Source organism: Haliotis cracherodii, unplaced genomic scaffold (assembly GCF_022045235.1).
Source record: "Haliotis cracherodii isolate W230 unplaced genomic scaffold, xgHalCrac1.p SCAF_12, whole genome shotgun sequence".
In the NCBI taxonomy this organism is placed as follows: domain Eukaryota; kingdom Metazoa; phylum Mollusca; class Gastropoda; order Lepetellida; family Haliotidae; genus Haliotis; species Haliotis cracherodii.
Window position 1 is genome coordinate 43,616,014 of NW_027266267.1, and position 14,143 is coordinate 43,630,156.

Here is a 14,143-nt window from a genome sequence, read left to right on the forward strand (position 1 = left end):
ACTCTGCACAGGAATTGCGGCGCCTTGGACGACTGGGCCACCCGTGCCGCCCTGAAGTATATAGTAGAGCTGAATATTGCTGGTTGCGATGTTAAACAACATTCACTCATTCACTTTCTCAAGAAAATAGTTCACAATGAGGATAACTTGAGAAGGGACAAGTATATATATATATATATCAGAAAATAAATATTCATTTATACAGTTAAAAATGCGAGAATGCAACCGTGCAAGAAAGGGCTGGGTCCACCTCCGTTAGACAACGACAACTTCGGCAGGGATCCTCATAGGCCGACTGTCAATCTGTGGTTTATCCACACGAGTTGTCTGTTACAACAACGCTGCCTCATCTGTAATATGTAGCCCTATTACAAAGTCATATGGCCACTGAATTTTGTCAGATCAATTTTCGAGCATTTGCTGTGAAGATCGATGTCTCCCACAGGAGAGCCTTGCCAATCAAAGAAGTATTAATATATCTATTTGCACGGGCCAACCTGAAACATAATAATAATAATAATAATAATAATAATAATAATAATAATAATAACAACAACAACAACAACAACAACAACAATAATAATAATAATAATAATGTGCCAGTAATTGGTGTATAAGGTGACTGGTACATACTAAATTTATATTACATAAATTGCAAGCGATTCCATGGCAATTTGATTGGCTAACCGAGCATTTATGTTTCAGTAAATCGAAGAGATAGGCCACGCCCACGAGCGGACTACTGTTTACTGATTGACTGATACTAGGATGGGAGGGGCTTCGGTTGCTTTAATGAGCTGAACGATGTCACGGATTTTCGTGTTAATGATTCAATATGCAGTATTAGACTAACACTTAGTCAATGAAAACATGTCTTTAAGATATTTTTTTTCTTCGAAAGAACCTTTACTCTCCTACAGTTTTCATATGCGGAATCAAGCAAACTAGACTTGTTTTTTTTTATCTGGACTTGCCTAGGCTTTTAGTAAAAAAAAAAACAACCTAAAATATTTAAATTCCACAGTCATTGCGCAGGACTAAGTGAAGTTATTATTACTTATTACTGATAAGAATTGACTTCAATAATGAGGTATGAAATCCGGTGTGGATACTATAATTGTAAAAAGATGTACATGTCAAAACAGCTAGCTATCTGATTAACCAATGGACGTCGAACTGAACAGACATCATGACGTCATAAAGGGTTTGTTGTGACGTCACTTGTTTCTCACGTCATAATTGACCTTGCTGGTGTTTTCCTTTACCATACCGCGTCAGTTGACGACCAATATTGTCACCCAAATATGATATATATGTAACTCGCGCACTCGTTATGATATATGCGTAACACGTTCATGTACAGAAGGCTGTACTCTCTATACGCGTAGTCAAACTCGTTATACGCATTGACGCAGCCAAGTTTACACACCTGCTTGCCACCTTGTGAAAATTGTACCCATGTCGGGAATCGAACCCGGGTCTTCGGCGTGACGAGCGTACGCTTTAACCACTAGGCTACCCGACCGCCCCATAGCAATGAATTAAAAGATATGTGTACAAGAATTAAGATAAGATAAGCTAAGATACCAAGTTATAAAAGTAAAAGTAATTTGGTTTACATCAGCACAGGGTCTCAGGTTAAAGATAGACACGTGCACAACTAAAAACAGAACACCAAAAACATAATTAACATTAAATCTGGAGCGAGCGGATCAATGCTAAACAATTATTTATCATAAAATGTATCATGAAACATATTGTAATTCCCATCCACCCCGCTAATGGCATACAACTATTAGATTCATTTTCCCTGATTTATTTTTGTATAAATGAAGTCTATCTAATGGATGACCAGTGGCCACCAATCAGTATCTCAACTTCTATCAGTCAGCTGACGTAGTGAGTAGATGACGTCACAGACACATGACGTCATGAAGCCCGTTCAAACCGGCCTCACGGGTCAGTAGTAAAACTAGGAATACTAGCAAAGTATAATTTATACGTATTTGAAATATGTGCATCGATACCGAAATGTTACTATTTTTAAAACAAGGTATTTTTTTAATAGCGTTCGAGAGTTGGTTTACACATCACCGACCAAAATGAGCCGAAATGCAGAATAAAATATAAGATAACTTTTCTCCGCCGAAATGCATTTCAGTAATACTACAAACCTTTGAAGAATACAAGTAAGGGAAAGGGACATCCCATTGACTTATCACCCAATGTTGTTTCAATTTTTAATGCAATTTTTCCGATATAAATATAAGACATTATTCTTAACAGGTTTTGCTTTTTCATATTGTTGGACCACAGATCCTATGGATTTAAAGTAGATCAACTTAACCCCGAAATGGCACTCTCTCAAACACAGGGACTGTAACGGTCCATGTTGAGGGTGACCATATGTCACGCACCTGTTACACAGGGGAGACTCCCTTGTTGATGCTCCTGATGAGAGCAACTGCAAACACCGCCTCCAGAGCCTGAAAACAACATGTGCCGTGTTTATTAATAATATATGTACATAACGAAACCTCGTTAAGCCGGATTGTGCCGATTCATCAGCGAAACTGCCATACTTACCACCTGACAGGACGTGTTACGTCATAATTACCACCTGACAGGACGTGTTACGTCATAATTACCACCTGGCAGGACGTATTACCTCATAATTACTACATGACAGGACGTATTACGTCAAAACTACCACATTAAAGGACGTATAATGTTATAATTACCACCTGACAGAATGTGTTACATCATAATTTCCACCTGACAGAACGTATTACGTCATAATTACAACATGACAGGACGTATTACGTCATAATCACCTGGCATGACGTATTACCTCATAATTACTACATGACAGGACGTATTACGCCATAATTACCACAGGGAATGACGTATTACATCATAATTACCACCTGACAGGGCGTATTACGTCATAATTACCACATGACAGGACGTATTACGTCATAATTACCACCTGACAGAAGTGTTACTTCATAATTACCACCTTATATGACTTGTTGAGTCATATTTGCGAGACATGTTGCGTCATACTTACCAGAAGAACAATGATGACCACGATGCCGATAATGCCGAATTTCTGGTTGTTATGGACATCGTCTAGAATTTTGTCATAGCAACCCTAAACATAACAAAAAGAAAACGGAATGCTTTATTGTCAGATTTTTCTGTAGACATCCGACTGTTTTTATTTTATTTTTGGCATCTTGAGTAACGATACAAGCAAAAATGTTTTAAAGTATACTGAGACACAGCAGCTGTTAGGCAATGATTTTATCATTATTGCTGTTGGTAAAGTGGGATGAATTTGGATCGAAACACCGACCTTCCGATCTCCGGGCAGACACTCTAGCCACTACATCACGGTGACGGGCAGAGGATCGAACCACCGACCTCCCGCTCTCCGGGCAGACACTCTAGCCACTACACCACGGTGGCGGGCAAAGGATCGAACCCACGACCTCCCGCTCTCCGGGCAGACACTCTAGCCACTAGACCACAGAGGCGGGCAGAGGATCGAACACCAACCTCCCGCTCTTCAGGCAGACACTCTAGCCACTAGACCACAGAGGCGGGCAGAGGATCGAACACCAACCTCCCGCTCTTAGGCAGACACTCTAGCCACTACACCACAGAGGCGGTGTAAATAAGAAAACTACTTGCCATTGTATTTGTCTTGTTCTGATCAAATCCCGCAGGTTGCTTCACAGCGCACGTGAGGTCGTTGGCCTTGAGGAAGCTGTGGACACAGCAGGCGGGCGTGACGTCGATGTGGAACGTCCTTCCACTCAGGTTGTAGTTGGTCCATGGTGCTGTGTGGTCGAAGTCGTCGGGTCCAGCCATACCGCAGCAGTTCAGCTGGCGACACATCAACACAACGTTACTGACACCGTCAACAGTGAAACGTTCCTAACCCGTGTGGGAGGGGCGGGGTGGGTGGGCCGGGTAGGAAGGGGCGGGGCGATGGTAATAGTTACACGCCCCATTTGTCACACAACATAGGTCATGGCCGAAGGCTATGACCGGTCTGTTCTATGTTACCTAAGTATTAGAATGGAGTGATCCAAGAAAAGTAGAAAAGTAATACATTTTGTACTGTAGTTTATGTGGGTCATTATCAAAATTTGTACCCCTTTTGATCCTGTTGAATAAACAAAAATAAAATTTGAAAATAACAACTTTTAGTGATTTAACCAGAAACGCCTTAACTTAACAAATAGTTGCATATATCTTGAATATTGCTGAGTGCGGCGTTCAACAACAAACAGTCTGAAACAGTTGCTGATCTGCATTCTTCACAATCCAAGTCGTGATTCACTGAAGCGTCATAAAATCCTAGTCTAAAAAGCATAATCTGTTCACGTAACATATTGGAGTGAGTGAGTGAGTTGGGTTTAACGCCGCTTTTAACAGTATTCCAGTTATATCACGGCGTGTCAGCTTAACGTGGGAGGAAAGCCCCTAGTGATGCAGGTCTCAGACGTTTACCACTTCAGTGAAACCCACGAGCACGAGTATGGTGCTGACAAACCTAGAAACATAATCGGGGCGAACCGGGATTCGAACCCACAATCATAGGTTTCTGGCGTGTCCAAGGGACGTAACTCTGCATAGCGAATCGCGGTGCCTTAGACGACTGGGCCACCCGTGCCGCCTAACATATTGAAATATTGCATGGTGGTCGCTTAAAGAGCGTAATCTATGATGATTTAAGTTTGTCTCTGATACATAATCGTTTTGCACGTATATGGATCATTTAGTGAAGTTCATTGCAGCTTTACCTATCACATACAGATTGCTTATCAGATAAAAATCTGACTTTAAAAGTTGCTATTCACTGCATATACAAGTTTTTGGTTGGTTGGTTGGTTTGTTGTTTAACGCCGCACTCAGCAATATTCCAGCTATATGACGGCGGTTTGTAAATAATCGAGTCTGGACCAGATAATCCAGTGATTAATATCATGCACATGGATCCACGCAATTGGGATCGATGACATGTATCAACCAAGTCAGCGAGCCTGACCACCCGATCCCGTAAGTCGCCTTTTACGACAAGCATAGTCACCTTTTACGGCAAGCATGGGTTGCTGAAGACCTATTCTACCCCGGAATCTTCACGGGTCGCATATACAAGTGTGACTGGACTAAGAGTTGATTATGATTATTGTGATGTACAGTCTATGATTCGGATTCAGTCCATAATAATGGTCATTTTGATATATGAGGAAAATAATATATGGATGTCAACTTCTTATTATGAGGAACACAACATTTCGGAGTATACGCTTCATCGGTAGGATTATACTCCGAAACGTTGTGTTCCTCATAATAAAGAAGTTGACATCCATATATTCTCTTCCTTACGTGTATCACTTCTAAATGCTTTTCAAAGACCTGATAATACTTATATGGAATAATATACAAAAAGTAAGTAACAAGAGGCATCGTCGTTGAGGATGTCACTATGCTTACGGTGAGGTGCGGTGAAATTGGGTTTAACGTCGCGTCCAAGATTATTGCACTTATATGGCGACGTGCATGCACGTGTGTGTGTGGCTGCTTGTACTAGTCCGGACTGATGCCGATTTATAGTGCTAGCTCACTGAGATACCATGCCGCAGTTTAACATGAATACTCTACTCAGGCACAGTATACTGACTCCGAGCCGAACAGTCCTTGATGCCCCTTAATGCCGAGCGCCAGACAGGGTAACAACAAGTACCATCTTTTAACGTCTTTTGGTATGACGTGGCCGGAGATCGAACCCCTGACCTTCTATTCTCCGGGCGGACGCTCTACCTCTAGACCACGGAGGCGGTCTCACTATGCTTACGGAGTAGGAGAGGATGTTGATGAGGAGGGAGAAGACGTCCGTGTTTTTTGGTCCCTTGTAGTCATCGTGCACCTGTTTCTTGAACTCGTTCTTGATCTTTGAATGCATCTGAAGAGGAATACGCGGAGGTGTACAGATACGCATACGCATCACCTAGCCCACACGCACAAGCGCTTTCACGAACATGAACGCACACTTGCTTCCTTGCTTACACGCCTACCCACAAACAGATACGGGAGATGTTGCCTCCCCTAGCTGTAACAGGATCAGGTGATGATGGTTTAAATCCAGAGTAGCTACAGCTGATGTCGTGCTATGGGTTGACCAGACAGCCAACATCCCAGTGGGTTCACAGACACAGACACAGACACACACACACACACACACACACACACACACACACACACACACACATATATATATATATATGTATACTAACATTTTATATAAACAATTATATAGTATTACACACTCTAACACAATATCACACTCACACACAAACACGAACTTACACAAAAACATACACGCACACTCATACACACTGATACACTGATTCCTTTAAATAGCATCAGTTTCTGTCTTCTACACATATATTCGATTACAATTATATAAACACAATAACGCTTCAAACAATATGAGTAATTCAGTATTATAACCTGTATCTATTAGAAACCAACTTCAATAGGGCTAAGTCAGCATGTATTGCCTATACTGGCATGTATGAGATATAAGACTATATAGCCTACCGGCGAATCTCTGTTAAAGAAGAGGCCCCCCACAGTAGCCACGGAGAGGATGAGGATGAGGACCAGCACACAGAACTGCAGCAACAGACACGTGACATGTGAATACTATGCTGTTCCTTAGACCGTACACAAATATACAACATACACATGTGAGGTGAGGTGAAATTGGGTTTAACGTCGCGTCCAAGATTATTGCACTTATATAGCGACGTGCTTGCACGTGTATGTGTGTGTGTGGCTGCTTGTACTAGTCCGGACTGATGCCGATTTATAGTGCTAGCTCACTGAGATACCATGCCGCAGTTTAACACGAATACCCCACTCAGACACAGTATACTGACTCCGAGCCGAACAGTCCTTGTTTTAGCCCCTTAATGCCGAGCGCCAGACAGGGTAACAACAAGTACAATCTTTTAACATCTTTTTGTATGACGCGGCCCGGGATCGAACCCCGGACCTTCCGCTCTCCGGGCGGACGCTCTACCACAAGACCACGGAGGCGGTCTCACATACACATGTAACATGACCCAAGAAACGTTTAGGTTATTTTTCATTCTTTCCCGAGACGAAACAAGCCAGTAAATGTATTTCAATTTCAATTTGGCCGAGATGAAAGTCCATTAAAAACTTTCTTATTTGTTTAAGACGAAAAAACTATCAATGGATGAAGCCCGAGAGGGCGATGTCATGGAGAAAGGATACTCACCACCTTCTCACCAGACCAAGAAGGATCTGCTCACCAGCTCCTGAAGGATCTACTCACCAGCCCCAGAAGGATCTACTCACCAGTCCTAGGAAGGATCTACCAACCAGCCCCAGAAGGATCTACCTACCAGCTCAAGAAGGATCCATAGCCAGCCCCAGAAGGATATACACACCAGCCCCAGGAAGAATCTACTCATCAGCCCCAGAAGGATCTACCCACCAGCCCCTGGAAGATTCTACTCATCTGCCCCAGAAGGATCTACCCACCAGCCCCAGGAAGAATCTACTCATCAGCCCCAGAAGGACCTACCCAGCAAGTTCCAGAAGGATATACCTACCAGCCCAAGAAGGATCTACCTACCAGCCCAAGAAGGATCTACCCACCAGCCCAAGAGGGATCTACTCACCAGCCCAAAAAGGATCCACACGCCAGCCCCAGAGAGATCTACTCACCAGCCCCAGAGAGATCTACCTACCAGCCCAAGAAGGATCTACCCACCAGCCCCAGAAGGATCTACCCACCAGCCCAAGAAGGATCTACCCACCAGCCCAAGAAGGATCTACCCATCAGCCCCAGGAAGAATCTACCCATCAGCCCCAGAGAGATCTACTCACCAGCCCCAGAGAGATCTACCCACCAGCCCCAGAATGATCTACCCACCAGCCCAAGAAGGATCTACCCATAAGCCCCAGAAGTATCTACTCACCAGCCGTAGAAGGAACCACACGCCAGCCCCAGAGGGATCTACCCACCAACCCCAGAAGGATCCACACGCCAGCCCCAGAGGGATCTACCCACCAACCCCAGAAGAATCTACACGCCAGCCGCAGGAAGCGTCTACTCGACAGTCCAAGAAAGGATCTACTCACCAGCCCCAGGAAGATCCTGAGCTTGTAGCAGGCCCCGCAGCAGGCCAGGAAGGACACTCCGAACAGCACCACGCCGAAGATGAGGACGGCCAGGCCCAGCTCGTCCAGGAGGGGCACGGTGTTGAGGTCGGAGGAGCCGTCAGGCAGCTTGAAGTGGGTGATGTCCTTTACTCCGTCAAACAGAAACTGCATGAGAACGCCTGGGAAGAACTTGAGGATCACCCCGACCACCACCAGCACCAGGGACAGGAGCTGAGGACAGGGAATACCCATCATTACCATTACAATCAGCCTCATCATTCAACAAATACAACAATAATCAGTAACTGTATAAGAAGCTTAAGAACCCGTTACACTATCAAAAACTTTGGTTAAAAAACTTGGTCAAAGTCCATTTTGACCAAGTTTTTGATACTGCAACATGTCGTCAAAAACATTGACAAAGATTTTGACGGAACTTTTAATGGAATAGAAACCGATCAAAGTTTGATGACGTTGATTTAATTTAGCCAATCAGACTGCAAGGAACATTGGCCCCTTTTCAACCGGAAGTGCATAGAGTCAAGTCAAAATGAGTCAAGTATTTTGGACTGACGAGATGTTGGAAGAATTAATTGATTTGTTTCAGCAACGAGCAGACATTCTCGTGCCCAAATATGCCTTTGCCTACCCCGACGCCGCCTTCTCAACATGGCAATACACAAAATACATATGACAACGGCAAACAATACTTCGTCAGTAGCAAGATAATTCCCACCAAAACTTTGACACCCTGTCAGAAACTTTGATGAGTGTAAACAGTCCAGCTTGGACCAAGAAAACTTGGTCAAAGTTTTCTTTGACCAAGTTTTTTATCAAAGTTTTTGATAGTGTAACGGGGGCTTGAATAATCATCATCGTGGTAATATGACTCGCATAACAATAATAAACGCCGAGGAGTAATAAACTTTTATTGACGAATGTGTGATCAGATATATTTTATATCAAAAGACACAAGGGTGAGATTCCATTTATCATCCAATATCATTCATTCAACTCTTTCAGTTTGAAGACAGTAATAAGCAGTGTCTTAAGGGCAAAAGGTACTACTAACAGCTTCAGTAGCAGAGCCATTAGTGATGTCATTAGATTGTGACATCATGGTCACCAATGATGTCACAATGGTCTGCAAAGCACCCAAGCCAGTTTGGGATGATAAAGAGCGTTGGTGGTTCGATCACCTGGCCGCGGCATACCGAAAGACGTTAAAAGATGGCACTTGTTGTTTACCTTCCTGAAACTCGGAATTAAGGGGCAAAAACAAACATAAAGAACATTTGTGAGAGCACTTACGTTAATTCTAGGACATGTTACACATCACTGCTGACACGTATTTCACCCATTGTATTGCCTTGTTTGATTGCAATCCTATAACTATATAGGGCAATATAATTTACTGGTTATTCATAGATCCTATTTGGTCATTTACTGATTTAACGGTTGAGTTCTGTGCGAACCGTTTTTTGGGTTATCTGAGTTTCAATTTGGAGTGAGTGGGTTTCATTTTACGCCGCTTTTAGCAATATTCCAGCAATACCATGGCGGGTGACACCAGAAATGGGCTTCACACATTGTACCCATGACGGGAATCGAACCCGGGTCTTCAGCGTGACGAGCGAACGTTTAAACCACTAGGCTACCCGACCGCCCTTTAATTTGGAGTTAGTGAGTGAGTGAGTGAGTATGGTTTTACGCCGCTTTTAGCAATATGCCAGCAATATCAGGGCGGGGGACACCATAAATGGGCTTCACACATTGTACCCATGACGGGAATCGAACCCGGGTATTCAGCGTGACGAGCGAACGCTTTAACCACTAGGCTACCCGACCGCCCTTTAATTTGGAAATAATCTAGTGTACAATATGAAAGTTAGAATAAGACCGGTCGGATTTGTGCTCACAGATGTTTGACAAGTTTAAGGAACTCTCCAATTCCAGTTAGAAATGTACCGCGATGCTCCTCGAGAGTCCAGGGCACTTATCATGATAGCCGTTGTGACTGGATAATCGAGGCTGTTGTGCGCCAGGCAAACACAGATATTGCCCTCTCTACCGACACTTGCTCTTTTGATTTTTCTTAACTGCTCATATCACGAGTAATCAGACAATAGATTCACAATCATACATCTTCAAGCACGTTTGCTCAAAGTGTCACATTACACTGGTCCGTGTGGATTGTCACTAGCCCCTGGCTTACAGGCAAGCTGATCTGTCTAAAACTGCATGAGTGTATGCGACTCCCTCCTATAGATGACTAAATAAGCAACTGTGGGCAATTAGACACATTGAATGTAAACCCAAAATGGATTATATTCGGGATTCGTTTAACGCCGCGCTCAGCAATATTCCAGCAATATGTCGGCGGCTTGTACATAACTGGACCTTGGCTGACACACCAGTGATTAATATTATGAGAAACACATCAACAACCACGTCGCGGCGCCTTGCTACTTTTTACGACCTGCAAATGTTCCGGGGAACTCGGACACCCTTCGAGACACTTCGGTAAGTGGTTGGTTGTTTTTTTAACGCCGCACGCAGCAATATTCCAGCTACATGACGGCGATCTGTAGATAATCGAGTCTGGACGAGACAATCCAGTGATTGACATCATGAACATCGATCCACGCAATAGGGATACGATGACATGCATCAACCAAATCAGCAAGCCTGGCCACCCGAACCCGTTTGTTGCCTCTTACAATAAGCATAGTCGCCTTTCAGGGCAAGCATGGGTTGCTGAAGACCTTTTCTTTCCCGGATCTTCACGGGAAGTTCGGTAAGTGAGGGGACTCCAACATGGACACACGATATGTGACTATCACTGCTGCACAGGAGATGGCTGTTCTTCTTATTATGATAATAATAATAATAATAATAATAATAATATAATGATGATGATGATAATCCAAAACCATCGAGAGACATGCTTAATGTTTTACAATTGATGTCAATTAATCACTAAATAGAACACGAAATGAAAACTTTCCTTTCAATTTTTATCTATATTTGAAAATATAGATAAAAATTTGAAAACATCTGAAACATTTCAAATTGTTTCTCAGACTTCGCCCATCCTCTTCGATCAGACTCCAGACACCTGTTACACCACCATCACCACTACCCACATCTCGTGGTGATCGATGTAACATTTCATGAACAACGTGTTTTGTACTTACCACGAAAATAATGTTCAACAGAACCAGCACACATTGTCCTAAACTTGAGAAGAACCCCATCGCGTATATGGCTGTTATAACGCCTCTCTCTTGTCACTCAGGTGACAGTGGTTATCTACGCATTCGGAGCGCACATATAGGTGATAGCGATACCTCGGTACAGAGGATTCATTACAAGTCCTGGTGTGATTGACAACACAGCCTGTCTCAATGGCCGAGTCGATATGACAGTATCCTATCACAGCGGTGTGGTAGTTCGGCGTTGATAACGTTTTGTTTGTAGGTCATTATATAAGCAGAAAATATGCAAATCAATATTTAGCTCTCACAACCGTTTCTTTCCTTATTCGATAAAAATATAATTGACGATATTTGTGTCGTATACATTGATATGCTGCTCAATTGTTGATAGGGACCCGTGAAGAATAGATCTTCAGCAACCCATGCTTGCCGTAAAAGGCGACTATGCTTGTCGTAAGAGGCGACTAACGGGATCAGGTGGTCAGACTCGCTAACTAGGTTGATGCAAGTCATCGATCCCAAATGCGTGGATCGATGTTCATGATGTCAATCACTGGATTGTCTGGTCCAGACTCGATTATTTACAGACCGCTGGAATACTGCTGAGTGCGACGTTAAACAACAAACGCTGATTTGGTTGTTGCGGTCATCGAATCCCAATTGCTCGTGATGTCAATCACTGGATTGACTGACCCAGGCTCGATTATGTACAGAGCGACGTCATATAGCTGGAATACTGATGAGTGCGGCGTTAAAAAAAACAAACTTTTGATGATCATATATATTAGTTATATTTAAACACAAACTTGACACATGATGTGCATCATGGAAAGATAAACAATAGCCCTATCAAAAGTTGAATAGTATAGTAATCTGTTATAGGAAAGTAATCTGATAATTTGTTCACATGATAATACGGGTTGATATCCAATACGTCGACCGTTGACATTCCCGCCCTAATGTATACAAGGCAATGCCGCTTGATACAGTGGCGTATTAGGATGGGCGATTCCTATTGTGCGTGAGATGCTTCCAACGTGCAGACTACTGGCAAGACCTTGATCAACGAAGAATTGCGAGAATCGTAGCGACACCTTCGTTTCGTGAAACGGGGCTCTGATATATCTCGCAAACGTCCCTAATATATTTCTAAGAGCTGTATTTATAAATTTGGGATCGGTTATGAACAGTTCTGAAAAAGCCGTTAAATGTATTCTTTAAGTCATACTGCTTAAGGCAACTTTAAATGCGTGTATCTGTTTCACTTGTTTGGCTGTTTGGCTGTTTGGCTGTTTGGCTGTTTTACCTGTTTCTCTGTTTTACCTGTTTGTCTTCTTTATCTGTTAACCTGTTTTACCTGTTTGTCTTCTTTATCTGTTTGTCTGTTTCATCTGTTTGTCTGTTTTACCTGATTCTCTGTTTTACCTGTTTCTCTGTTTTATCTGTCTGTATCTGTTTTACCTGTTTATTTGTCTACCTATTTGTCTGTTTATCTCTTTGTCTGTTTTACCTGTTCGTATGTTTTATCTGTTTGTCTTCTTTATCTGTTCGTCTGTTTTATCTGTTTGTCTGTTTTACATGTTTGTCTTCTTTATCTTTTAATCTGTTTTACCTGTTTCTATGTTTAACCTGTTTGTCTGTTTTACCTCTTGATCAGTTTGTCTTCTCTATTCATTTGTCTGTTTTACCTGTTTGTCTGTTTAACCTGATTGTCTTCTTTATCCATGTGTCTGTTTTATCTGTTTGTCTGTTGTACTCCTTTGTCTGTTTTACCTATTTGTCTGCTTTGTTTTACCTGTCTGTCTGCTTTTTCTGTTTGTCTGTTTATCTGTTTTACCTATTTGTCTGTTTTACCTATTTGTCTGTTTTACCTGTTTATCTGTTTTACCTGTTTGTCTGTTTTACCTGTTTGTCTGTTTTACCTATTTATCTGTTTTACCTGTTTGTCTGTTTTACCTATTTGTCTGTTTTACTTGTTTATCTGTTTTACCTGTTTGTCTGTTTTACCTGTTTGTCTGTTTTACCTGTTTATCTGTTTTACCTGTTTATCTGTTTTACCTGTTTGTCTGTTTTACCTGTTTATCTGTTTTACCTGTTTTTCTGTTTTACCTGTTTGTCTGTTTTACCCGTTCGTCTGCTTTATCTTTCTACCCGTTCATCTGTTTATCTGTTTTACCTGTTTGTCTGTCTACCTGTTTGTCTGTTTACCTATTTGTCTTCTTTTTCTGTTTTATCTGTTTATCTGCTTTGCCTGTTTGTTTTCTTTATATGTTAATCTGTTTTACCTGAGTGTCTGTTTTACCTGTTTGTCTGTTTATCTGTTTTCTTTATCTGTTTGTCTTCTTGATCTGTTTGTCTTCTTTATCAATTTGTCTGTTTTACCTGTTTGTCTGTTTAAACTGATTGCCTTCTTTATCTGTGTGTCTGTTTTATCTGTTTGTCTGTTTTACTTGTTTGTCTTCATTATCTGTTAATCTGTTTTACCTGTTTGTCTGTTTTACCCGTCTGTCTGTTTATCTGTTTATCTGTTTTACCTATATATCTCTTTTACCCGTTTGTCTGTTTATCTGTTTTACCTATATATGTCTTTTACTCGTTTGTCTGTTTATCTGTTTATCTGTTTCACCTATATGTCTGTTTTACCCGTTTGTCTCTTTTCCCTGTTTGTCTGCTTTGTTTTATCTGTTTATCTGCTTTATCTGTTTGCCTGTGTA

At 42.0% G+C, this 14,143-nt stretch overlaps 1 protein-coding gene across 1 annotated transcript; it reads right to left on the reverse strand.

Annotated features, from left to right (window-relative positions):
* Nucleotides 1-286: 286 nt before the first annotated feature.
* Nucleotides 287-11,526, reverse strand: LOC139457919 (tetraspanin-18-like). The gene is made up of 8 exons (XM_071239259.1): nt 11,409-11,526; nt 8,191-8,442; nt 6,616-6,690; nt 5,870-5,977; nt 3,697-3,891; nt 3,071-3,154; nt 2,418-2,486; nt 287-497 (listed from the first exon to the last, which is right to left on the reverse strand). The coding sequence occupies exons 1-7, from the start codon at nt 11,466-11,468 to the stop codon at nt 2,421-2,423; spliced, it is 840 nt and encodes a 279-aa protein (XP_071095360.1). The 5' UTR covers nt 11,469-11,526; the 3' UTR covers nt 287-497; nt 2,418-2,420.
* Nucleotides 11,527-14,143: the final 2,617 nt, after the last annotated feature.

Bases quoted from the DNA above. Each gene is read 5' to 3' on its own strand.
- LOC139457919 (XM_071239259.1), bottom strand. From the start codon at position 11,468: ATGGGGTTCTTCTCAAGTTTAGGACAATGTGTGCTGGTTCTGTTGAAC. The intron at 8,443-11,408 runs GTAAGTACAAAA...CCCTGTCCTCAG, and splicing joins TGTTGAACATTATTTTCGTG to CTCCTGTCCCTGGTGCTGGT. The intron at 3,155-3,696 runs GCAAGTAGTTTT...TGTTATGTTTAG, and splicing joins AGAACAAGACAAATACAATG to GGTTGCTATGACAAAATTCT.